We start from the raw sequence: 12,374 nt of genomic DNA, 5'->3' as shown, positions 1-12,374 counted from the left end.
AAATTGATACAGGGTGATTTCACTGTTTGTATTGCAGGAGAGGCGTCTCCATATGTATGTGGTGTATTGTCAGAACAAACCAAAGTCAGAGCACATCGTCTCCGAGTACATCGAGACTTACTTTGAGGTGAGTATCTCTTAGCAAACACAGCTCAATCCCTGTTATCCAACTGTGACTCTCGTTTGAAAAAAGCAACTACATTTCTGCAGACTCCCTCGTGGTAATGTTATTTCCCATTGATGTGATTGTGGGAATGTCAAGTTTGGTCATGTTGATTGGTGGTTGTAGGAATGTAATATTATGTCACATTGATAGGCTATGGGAATAATGCTATGCCTTGTTCCCTGTCTTAGGGCAGTTACTAGGATCGCCACTTTATTTTAAGAATGTGAAATGTCAGAATAATAGTAGAGAGAACGATCTATTTCAGCCTTTATTTCTTTCATCACATTCCCGGTGGGCCAGAAGTTTACATACACACAATTAGTATTTGGTAGCATTGCCTTTAAATTGTTTAACTTGGGTCAAACATTTTGGGTAGCCTTCCCACAATAAGTTGGGGGAATTTTGTTCCATTCCTCCTGACAGAGCTGGTTTAACTGAGTCAGGTTTGTAGGCCGCCTTGCTCACACACGCTTTTTCAGTTCGGCCCACAAATTTTCTATGGGATTGAGGTCAGGGCTTTGTGATGGCCACTCCAATACCTTGACTTTGTTGTTCTTAAGCTATTTTGCCACAATTTTGGAAGTATGCTTGGGGTCATTGACCATTTGGAAGACCCATGCCAAGCTTTAACTTCCTGACAGATGTCTTGAGATGTTGCTTCAATATATCCACATATTTTTCCTTTCTCATGATGCCATCTATTTTGTGAAGTGTACCAGTCCCTCCTGCAGCAAAGCACCCCCACAACATGATGCTGCCACCCCCGTGCTTCACGGTTGGGATGGTATTCTTCAGCTTGCAAGCCTCCCCCTTTTTCCTCCAAACATAACGATGGTCATTATGGCCACACAGTTCTATTTTTGTTTCATTAGACCAGAGGACATTTCTCTAAAAAGTACAATCTTTGTCCCCATGTGCAGTTGCAAACCGTAGTCTGGCTTTTTAATGGCAGTTTTGGAGCAGTGGCTTCTCCCTTGCTGAGCGGTCTTTCAGGACTCAAAATACTTTGTACCGGTTTCCTCCAGCATCTCTACAAGATCATTTGCTGTTGTTCCTGGATTTATTTGCACTTTTTGCACCGAAGTACGTTGATCTCTATGAGACAGAAGGCGTCTCCTTCCTGAGCGGTATGATGGCTGCGTGGTCCCATGGTGTTTATACTTGCGTACTATTGTTTGTACAGATGAACGTGGTACCTTCAGGCATTTGGAAATTGCTCCTAAGGATGAACCAGACTTGTGGAGGTCTACAATTTTTTTCTGAGGTCTTGGCTAATTTTTTAAAATATTTTCAAATGATGTCAAGCAAAGAGGCACTGAGTTTGAACTTAGCCTTGAAATACATCCACGGGTGCACCTCCAATTGGCTTAAATGATGTCAATTAGCCTATCAGAAGCTTCTAAAGCTATGACATTATTTTCTGGGATTTTCCAAGCTGTTTAAAGGCACAGTCAACATAGTGTATGTAAACTTCTGACCCACTGGAAATGTGATACAGTGAATTATAAGTTAAATAATTGGTCTAATATGTCAGCAATTTTTGGAAAAATGTCTTGTGTCATGCACAAAGTAGTTGTCCTAACCGACTTGCCAAAACTATAGTTTGTTAACAAGAAATTTGTGGAGTGGTTGAAAAACAAGTTTTAATGACTCCAACCTAAGTGTATGTAAACTTCTGACTTCAACCGTATGGTTACGTGAAGGTAATATTATGTCATACTGATGTGTGGTAGTGGTAATGTGTCTGTAGGCCACATGAAGTCATATTGAGGACACAGTATATGGTTGAAGTAATGCCTCTGTGTGTATCCCAATCTTGTGGCTCTATTTTCATGTCTTGGATTGGAACCCGTGCTCTGGTCCGAACATAGAAACATAGAGCTCTTTGGTATTGAAAAGAAGAATCATATGCATAAAAGAACCACATACCTACTGTAAAACATGGTGGTGATGTTATTCTGCTTCCACTCGTCCTGGTCAACGGCATCATGAACATGGACCTTTTAGCTAAATACCTGGTTGCCTTTGCCAGGAGGTTGAAACTTGGCCCCAAGTGGAGCTTTCAACAAGACAATAACCCCCAAAGCACACATCAAAATACACAAAGAAATGGTCATTTGGGCCACAAAATCAACATTTTGCAATGGTCATCTCAGTCTCTGGGTTTGAGCCCCATTGAAAACCTATGGTTCATAAGCGCAGATGAAGGATATCAAGGATCTGGAAATATTCTGTATGGAGGAATGATCCAAGATCCCTCCCAATGTGCTCTCCAATCTCGTAAACATAATTGAAGGTATTGGAAACAGGGGTGCCAATACTTTTGACCCATATCTTTTTGAGCAAAAAATGTATTACTTGTACAACTGAAATGTCTCTTCCGCCTTTAACCCCTCTGAATCAGAGAGGTGCGGGGGGCTGCCTTAATTCACATTCCATGGCGCCCGGGGAACAGTGGGTTAACTGCCTCGCTCAGGGGCAGAACAACGGATTTGAACCTTGTCAGCTCTGGGATTAGATCCTGCAACCTTTCTGTTACTGGCCCAACTGTCACGACTTCTACCGAAGTCGGCTCATCTCCTTGTTCGGGCGGCGTTCGCTGATCACCGGCTCTCTAGCCATCGCCGCTCCATTTCTCATATGTCCATTTGTTTTGTCTTGTTCCGTACACACCTGGTTTTCATTCCATAATCACACTGCATGTATTTAGTCCTCTGTTTCCCCCCATGTCTTTGTGTGTAATTGTTGATTGTTATGTGAGATGTTATGTGAGATGTATACTTTTGTTTCATGTTCCGTGTTTTTTGGGGCACTTTGATGTCATTTTGTGCCTATTTCTTGACCGGAATAAAAGTGTGCCTGTTAACTCTACTCTGTTCTCCTGCACCTGACTTCGCTTCCCGTACTCAGACGTAACGCCAACACTCTAACCACTAGGCTACCTGCCGGCCCAACCACAAAATCTCCTTGTTTTTTTTACAATTGTATTAGTACAAAGAATATACTATCGCTCAGTATTTGTACAATTAATATTATATCGTGTTTTTTGCTCATCTTTATCAAGGGTGCCAATCATTTTGGACCTGAGTGTATATGTTCATGAGAATGACTGTGTGTGTTTGGCCCTATCAGGAGCTGAGGCAACATCTGGGTCACAGGCTACAGCTGAACGACCTGCTGATCAAACCAGTCCAGAGGATCATGAAGTACCAGCTGCTGCTCAAGGTAACACACACAGACACATGCGCATGCGCACAGACAGACGGGCGCGTAAACCTGCACGACGATAAGGTCGAATTCAATGTGGGAATGCACATAAAAGATGAGTGGCTATTTGAACAAGTCATGAACATCTACCTAGTGCCAACCTTGTGCCTGTTGTACCTCTCTCTGGTATTCAAACTAATAAAACACCTCCCAGATGTCTTCACCTTACATAGCATTGACTCGTAAACCTTGAATGCTCTTGACTCCATGCTGTGTTTACGTGAACAGGACTTCCTCAAGTATTACACCAAAGCCGGGATGGACACAGAAGAGCTCGAGGTGGGTGTTCGTCTGATACAACTCATGCCATTACACTGTATCTACCATTCATCTACTATATAAACTATCTAGGAATAGGTGATGACGAGAGGCAAGTGTGAGGCTGTACGCTGTCTCTGTGCTATTAAGGGTTCTTTCTAGTCAAACAACCTGTATTCAGTAGTTGCTTGATTTAAATAACTTTCTCACTCTCTCTCTCTCCTTCACCATCACAGAAAGCGGTAGAGGTGATGTGCTTTGTGCCCAAACGCTGTAACGACATGATGAACGTGGGACGACTGCAGGGCTTCGAGGTAAGGCACTGCACTTAGGTCTCTCTCTTTCAAATACAGCTCTCACGCAAGCAAAATATTGTACTGTAAGCCAGTGTTTCCCATATCTCTTCTCGAGTAACCCCAGGCCCAGCCAGTCAATGTATTTGATGTATTCCAGAACTGGCACTGTTGACTCAACTAATGAAAGGGCTTAGTGATTAGGTGACCATTTGAATCAGGTCAGCTACTTCTGGAAAACATCAACTAAGTGGACTGGCTGGGGGCTTAAGGAGATGTTTGCAAAATACTGGTGCAAGCCATAAGTAAGCCATGTAATCAACCCCTGTTCTCTTTTCACCCTGTGTCTCTTCCCTTCATCCTTCTCTTTCATCTCCAGGGTAAAATCACGGCGCAGGGGAAGCTGCTCCAGCAAGACACTTTCACAGTGGCGGAACAGGACAGCAGCTTCCTGTCCAGAGCCAAGGAGAGGCGGGTCTTCCTGTTTGAACAGCTGGTCATCTTCAGCGAGCCAATCGACAGGAAGAAAGGATTCTCACTTCCTGGTTACACCTTCAAGAGCAGCATCAAGGTAGGTCTCTCTTCTTTTTTTCCCCTCCTCTTTTCTCATTTCAGATTAGATTGAATGCATTACCTGCATAGGCTTTTAACCATAAGGAATCTAAACTAATTTGACTGTTACGTAACTTCTTTCAGTCCCAGATAATGAATTGCATGACTGATGTAAACAAACACGGCGTTTCTCCAAATCTAACATTGTGTACAAGTTGTTGAGTGTTCTTGGAAGCCTTAAAAGCATCTGTGTCTGTTTTATTGGTGAGCTATTAAATGACCCACACTCCAGGATGTCTTCCTCCTTCCACCAGATGGTAGTCAGATGTGATTTGTTCCAGGTGGATGGAACGTTACAGGAATGTTCAAATAAAAATGGTGGATGTAACATTACTGGAACATTCCGTTTGAAATGCATGCATTTGTGCTAAAGTATGTTTACTCAGCAAACTCTACTCAAAGTAAGCTGAATTTGGACACGTTTGTTGAGTAAAATGACAAATTCATGTTTGATCAAAACAACTCAAAACAACACCCAACATTATTGTATTTCCCAGCAGGTTGATTTTCAGAATTGTTTATTTCAATACCTGTGTTTTTGCATGTTGTTGCACTTTGATTAGTTGATTAATCTTATTCTACACAGACATAAATAACATTTTTTCGAAAGTACCGTAAACCTCAATTAATAGCCTGAGTGTTTATTTGCTTAAAGGCGCAATGGAATTAAAAACAAGTTCTTCCTGTCTTTTATACTTCCACACAATGAGGTTGGAATAATACTGTGAAATTGTGAAAATGATAACAATGCCTGTTTAGTGTAAGAGCTGTTTGAAAAGACCACCTGAATTTTCTTCCTGTTTGGTGGGATGGAGTGTTGGCCTTCCATGGTGACATCACCATGCGGAATATTTGTTAATAGACCAATAAGATAGAGTGATCCAAACTCTCTGCCAATAATAGCTCATTTTCAGTATTCCCATCCTCACTCAGACCACTCCAAGACAGTCCTAGCTAAATACTTGCTTGAGAAATTGCCCTTTTCTAAACAATTATTTTTTTGGACCATTTTAATTGAAAACTATCACAGTAAGGTACTTAATTGTTACCCAGAAATGATTTGATAATGAGCTAAAACGGCTGCATTGGACACACAAAACGGGTGCTTATCAGAGACAGACTTCTATTTGAGCCAGGCGTCTATTTCCTTAATGCACACAGCTGTTGCTCATTTGCATAGTTCATTGTTTAATTCCAGCAACACTTACAGCAGTTGAATCAATTTCTTAATCTTCGTGATTACTAATGTGTAATCATTTACACACTGTGCCATGTTTCTTGTTTGTCTTAGTATGCCTCTATACATTTTTATTTATTTTTAATCATTGCTTTGACAGAATAAGCATTACAGTCTTTGACTGTGCATTTTCGGCAGTTCTTCCTTTTCGCCACTAGAGGGCAATCATATGATTTCTAGGGGTCTGTACTCCAGAAGTTGTTGAATGGTTTTGTGCTTGCCAGTTGGCTAGTTCTCAGCTGTTAGTAGCCAATAGCTAGCAGTTTCTTACTTGCCCCCCAAAATGTATGATTTCCGTCATTTTCTACTCATTACTGAAGTATTTAATGTAACAAATAAAACATTAAACCTCATGGTAACTTTGTAAATAATTCATTTAGACCTGGCATTTATTTGAAACAGGCGTTTATTTGTTGAAATTTGTGCCATTATTTAAAAAGAGACAGGCGGCTATTTGAGACTCTATATTTAATTTAAGTTTTACGGTAATCTAATCTGTTAGTAGTTTGATTTATTGCACAAGTTACTGAGATGGCTGTTCTAGTTTGATTTGGGTTATTTCAATATCAATCTTCCCTGTCCCTACACCGTCAGTTATTGTGTATTCAGATTGCGGTCGATTAAAAGTTCCAATTGTTGAATATCCTCACTCTGACTGGATTCAAATAGTCTCTACACATGGCATGCCAGCATAATGTGACTTGCAGGCTTGATGTTGCCTGTAAACCAGGAGTTTCAGACCACTGTGTTAGGGTATAACTAGGCACTCAAAGAAATACCTTATAATATATGTAATGTATTTTCATAAAGAGTTTAATTTTAAAGATAATATATTCATTTAGAAACCAACTTCAAGGCTACATTAATGAAAAGCATTAAAGTCATGGGTGGTAACTACAATTCACTCGAAAGGCAAGGCACTCTGGGAAGTATGCAAATAAAGTAGAATAAATTCAAAGTTGAGTGAGCATTCAATTCAACTTGAGAATGTATGTTGGTTCAGCTACACTCTTAGAAAAAAAGGTGCTATCCAGAACTAAAAAGGGTTCTTTGGCTGTATCCATAGGAGAACCCTTTGAATAATCCCTTTTGGTTCCAGGTAGAACCCTTTCCACAGAGAGTTCTAGATGTAACCCAAGAGTTCTACCTGAAACCAAAAAGTGTTCTACTTGGAACCAAAAAGGGTTATCCTATTGGGACAGCCACAGAACCCTTTTGGAACCCTTTTTTCCAAGAGTGTATATGCCCACATTTTTGCAAACTCACAATCTTATTGCAGCTGGTTGCCTTACAGTTGTATATTGAATCAACATCTTCTTCTTTTTATAAAGTGCAGGGTTGATTTTCCAAAATGTGTAGGTTTCCCAGAAGTTCTGGTTCGTAATTCAGAATTCCCTGCTTATTCCATCTTCATTCTGAGAATCTTACAACCGGCAAATGTAGACATTTTGGGAAAGTTGCAACCCGGAATTATGCAACACTACTGAATACACCTGTGCTTTGTTCCAGGTGAGCTGTCTGGGGGTTGAGGCTCCGGTGGAGGGGGAGGCTGGCCGATTGGTGCTGACCTCACGGGGGGCTGACGGGACTGTGGTGAGATACGTGCTGCAGGCCGCCTCCCCAGAGGTCTGCAGGGCCTGGGTCAACGATGTGGGACAGATCCTGGAGAACCAGAGGAACTTCCTCAACGGTAGGATCGGAGAAATACTGATAGAAAAACACAACAGCTTTACTTTCAGGATTCATATCTAACCCCATGCTGCCAACTTCCTCAATGGTAGGACGGGAGACACAGACAGACATCTTCTGCACAGTAAACTACCACTTACTTTTACTCATGTCTGGCCTTTCCCACTGTTCCCGGGCGCTGAAGACGTGGATGTCGACTAAAGCAGCCCCCCGCACCTCTCTGATTCAGAGGGGTTGGGTTAAATGCAGAAGACACATTTCGGTTGAATGCATTCAGTTGCACAACTAACTAGGTATCCCCCTTTCCCTTTCAACTTCCTCAACGGTACAATTGGAGACATACTGGTGGAAAAACACAACATCCAGGAATCTTTACTAGTCACACGTTTTACGTTTGGCCTGATGCAATGTGAGCACTGAGCAGTAACGTTGTCCAAAAGCAGTTCAGTACCAAGTCGACTGACACAAACAATAAAACTACAAAGACCAACGCTAATATTTTGACAAACATTGTGTCCCAAAATGAAATGTTGCCTGGTCTAAATCCTCTCTCTGTCTCTCTCTGAATTCACCCAGCCCTCCAGTCTCCCATCGAGTACCAGCGCAGAGAGGGAACCAACAAGTCTAACAGCCTGGGCCGGAGCATGAGAGCCCCCCTGTCTTCGGCCAGCAGTCCCCTGCGCCCCCACTCCTCGGCCTCCATCGACCGCCAGCGCCTGCCCTGGCTCCGGTCCTACAACACCTCCCTCCCCACCCTCTACCTGCCCAGCCAGGGGGGTCAGGGAACGGGCCTCCAGGGCCCCGCTGAGACACACACTCCCCGGGAGGTAAGGTCATACTGTATATACACATAGACAACACACACACACACACACGCACACACACTGCCGGAGGTAAAGGGCCCAGTCACACACACATACACCTCAGTTACCTACAGCAGTCAGGGGCCAAACACTGTGCTTCTGTTTGACCACAAACAACGAGACACTGCCATCCCCGTTTAGCTTGCCTGACTGGAATGTGCTCCAGCCAGGCCTGACCGAGTGTATACCCCCCTTAGGCTACGTTAGACCACATATCCTCTACAGAGTACATGTCTGGATTAGGAATCCTTCAATTAAATCCTAATCTGAAATAATCTGAGATCTCATGAGAAACTTTGTTCATGCAACAATAAAGAAAAAACAATCATCTGTTGGCTATCAGCTTTCCGTATCTAATGTTTAGTTGTGTGTGTGTGTGTGTGTGTGTGTGTGTGTTTGCAGTCTCCTCTGGTCAGTAGGAACTCGCAGACAACAGTCTCGCCATCTCACGTCCAGCTGGCTTTCACTGACCCGTCTGGTCTGTCTCACTACTCTCAGACCCAGACCTCCCTGCAGTGCCAAGCGGGGTCCAGCGGGCTGCGTAGCACACAGGTATACACACGCACAGACACACAGACACACATAACGTGCACATGCACACAAGCATGCGCACGCACACAGCACGCAGCACAGAAATAAACACACGCAAGGACACAAAACTTATAAACCTATTCTCCATTATGGGAACACATGCATGCTGTAATGATTTGCATCTCAATCTGCTCTTTAGGTTTATTGTAGGTATGATTTATCACTGACGTCAACAATGTGAATAGGAAAACAAACCAGGGGAATCTGCTGGGGGACTAAATAAGAAATAACGGTTGATTGTATGGCAGAATAATGATCATTCTTATATGGTCATTTATGTTCATTAAAATATGAAAGGCTTTAGTAAATGGCAAACATTTGTACAATAGAGGGGGAACGTAAAGAAGGAATTTGCGTCAAAATGATAGTCAGGCTACTACTTCCTCTGTTGGCCAAACAGAAGAGAGAATTCTTTTTCAGAATGAAAAAAAATCATTTGGAATATTGCAGAGGAGTTTTGTCTGAAACAAGATGTAGAACCAGAAATCGTCTCCTGTTGTTGGCCGCTGTTGAGTGTCTTAACCTTGGACCTACCCATTAACTACACAACCCTCTGTTATCACTATGCACTTGTATCAAGTATAGACCATCTCTGCTTGCACTTAGCGAGTGGAGCCGACATACCTATTTGTTCTGACTATAGGCAGTTGTTCTATGTATTCACTCGGGCTGGATGGGTCCTATGGGTACATAAACAGGAAATAGCCTGACCCAGACACGGAAGCCAGAGATGCCGATCAATGGCCTAATTGTTCTTTCTCTCCCTCTCCCTCTCATGGTGGAATTTGCACATTGTGTTGGTGTGACGGATATATTGTACACAGAAAAACAAACCACATTATGGCTGTCGCTGACATATACTGATCAAGAATATAAACGCAACATGTAAAATGTTGGTCCCATGTTTCATGAGCTGAAATAAAAAGATCCCAGATGCACAAAAAGCTTATTTCTCTTAACTTATGTGCACAAGTTTGTTTACATCCCTTATAGTGAGCATTTCTCCTTTGCCAAGATAATCCATCCACCTGACAGGTGTGGCATATCAAGAAGCTGATTAAACAGCATGATCATGATACAGGTGCACCTTATTGCTGGGGACAATAAAAGGCCACTCTAAAATGTGCAGTTTTGTCACACAACACAATGCCACAGCTGTCTCAAGTTGAGGGAGCGTGCAATTGGCATGCTGACTGCAGGAATGTCCACCAGAGCTGTTGCCAGATCATTTCATGTTCATTTCTCTACCATAAGCCACCTCCAACGTTGTTTTAGAGAATTTGCTAGTACGTTCAACCAGCCTCACAACCGCAGACCACGTGTAACCACGCCAGCCCAGGACCTCCACATCCAGCTTCTTCACCTGCAGGATCGTCAGCCACCCAGACAGCGAATAAAACTGTGGATTTGCACAAAATAATTTCTCAACAAACTGTCAGAAACCTTCTCAGGGAAGCGCATCTGCCTTCTCGTCATCCTCACCGGGGTCTTGACCTGACTGCAGTTTGGCGTCGTAACTAACTTCAGTGTGCAAATGCTCACCTTCAATGGCCACAGACACGCTGGAGAAGTCTGCTCTTCACGGGTGAATCCCGGCATCAACTGTACCGGTAGATGGCAGACAGCGGGTATGGCGTCGTGTGGGCGAGCGGTTTGCTGATGTTAACGTTGTAAACAGTGCCCCATGGTGGCGGTGGGGTTATGGTGTGCGCCGGCTTAAGCTACGGACAACGGACACAACTGCATTTTTATCGATGGCAATTTGAATGAGATCCTGAGGCTCGTGCAAGGCCCCATGTCGCAAGGACCTTTTTGTTCAGCGTAGTAGCTCATTTGCAAAACATCTTTATTCGTTAACGTTTTGCCCTAAATACCCCCTAAAAAAAGATATCTACTGACATCTAAGATTTCTCCCCAGAGTTATACACAATGGCTAAAGTGAGGCATATGCCTCTCTTCGGGAAAAACGGCTATTTAAGCTACATTTCATGAAATTTACCTATGAAGTTGTAAACATATTTGAATCTGTGTCTCCTCCTCTCCCCCCAGCAGAGCGCAGGAGAGGGCTGCAGTACCAGGGGCCTGCCTGGTGAGGCTGTACCTCCTCCTGGATCTGTCTCTGGTCCATTGGCCGGCAAGCGCTCCAGCAACCTGGCCCAGCTCAATGAAGATGACCTATGAACCCTGACCCCTAGGAGGAAGGAGGTTCACGGACCACCACAGCTACAGAGAGAAAGGAGGAGAGCCTCCTCTAGGCTTACCATATGTTGATGCTATCGTTAACTTAAGGGTCCTTTTGAAGGTGGATGGAGTGCTTCTGTAAGGAGCCAGGACTGGATGGAGACTGCTCTTCTGGACTGTTGCTACTGCTTTTTCAGACTGTTACCCGGCGGTTCACCGACAGTCTGAGAGACATAAACCATGGTCCTAATGGAATATACAGTATACGCCTTTCATCTGATTTTTCTGAGCGATGTGATTTGAGATTGAAGACGTGCCTCTGCGTGGCACCACTAATGGGTGGCACCCAGCTAGATGTTGCAATGGCTGAGGTTACGAAGGACACTCAATGGACATTAGGTATTATGAGGACTTTGCTTGTTTCATTATGAGGACTTTGCTTGTTTTATTATGAGGAAATTGCTTGTTTCCTTTTTCATTTTGGACAATTTCTATACAGTATATAGTGTGCTGTCTGTCAGGGGGCTTTGGGATTTGTTCAAAGTAAGAAAAAAAAAGTCCATTCCTGATTGGGGAGGTCACTGGAGAAGTGTCTGTGTGTGAGTGCGCATGCTGCAGGCATGTGTGTGTGCGTATGTGCGCAACATGCGTCTGTGTGTGCATGTGTGGGTGAAATGCGTCTGTGTGTGTGTGTGTGTGTGTGTGTGTGTGTGTGTGTGTGTGTGTGTGTGTGTGTGTGTGTGTGTGTGTGTGTGTGTGTGTGTGTAAATATGTGCGTAAATTGTGTGTGTTTTTGTGTGTGTGTGTGTGTGTGTGTGTGTGTGTGTGTGTGTGTGTGTTGTGTGTGTGTGTGTACAGGATTGGCGGCTTCTCTTCTTGTAAACAAACATGGATCTGAGGAGCTCTACTTTTCATTCGACTCTCTTTCTACTTTTCTCTCACACTGCTGGATTCTTCCGACAACTACTTCTATTCTCAGGCTGTTTAAAACATGAAGTCATTCCTCCACTGAGCGTATACAGTGCGTGACTCTCTGTAGACACTGAGGAGAGAGGACGGGATAACAGCAAATGCATTTGATCTGTATATATGTGGAACATTGGATTCATCTCTCATGGAACAGAATGGTTCTTACCGCAGAGAGTGTTTCCGGTGGATGAGAACGAGAGAACTCTCCCATGTTCTCTTATTCTGTTTGACCCGAAGTGGTCACTTGT

General features: G+C 43.4%; 1 protein-coding gene across 5 annotated transcripts in view; it reads left to right on the top strand.

The window, feature by feature from the left end:
* arhgef25a (Rho guanine nucleotide exchange factor (GEF) 25a) overlaps positions 1-11,862 on the top strand; it is a 129,548-nt gene extending 117,686 nt beyond the window's left edge. For 4 of the 5 annotated variants that reach the window (XM_042303661.1, XM_042303659.1, XM_042303662.1 and 1 more), the window contains 9 exons: positions 38-127; positions 3,299-3,391; positions 3,662-3,712; positions 3,928-4,005; positions 4,364-4,555; positions 7,343-7,523; positions 8,099-8,349; positions 8,788-8,937; positions 11,026-11,862. In XM_042303661.1, coding sequence (XP_042159595.1) covers positions 38-127; positions 3,299-3,391; positions 3,662-3,712; positions 3,928-4,005; positions 4,364-4,555; positions 7,343-7,523; positions 8,099-8,349; positions 8,788-8,937; positions 11,026-11,157 — 1,218 coding nt within the window. In that variant the 3' untranslated portion in view covers positions 11,158-11,862. The remainder of the gene's footprint in view (positions 1-37; positions 128-3,298; positions 3,392-3,661; positions 3,713-3,927; positions 4,006-4,363; positions 4,556-7,342; positions 7,524-8,098; positions 8,350-8,787; positions 8,938-11,025) is intronic. The other variant, XM_042303660.1, reaches the window with a different exon arrangement.
* Positions 11,863-12,374: the final 512 nt, after the last annotated feature.

The sequence above is a fragment of the Oncorhynchus tshawytscha genome, linkage group LG22 (genome assembly GCF_018296145.1).
Source record: "Oncorhynchus tshawytscha isolate Ot180627B linkage group LG22, Otsh_v2.0, whole genome shotgun sequence".
NCBI lineage: Eukaryota > Metazoa > Chordata > Actinopteri > Salmoniformes > Salmonidae > Oncorhynchus > Oncorhynchus tshawytscha.
Note: the sequence above shows the minus strand (reverse complement) of the source record. Positions and strands in the feature narration are given on the sequence as shown.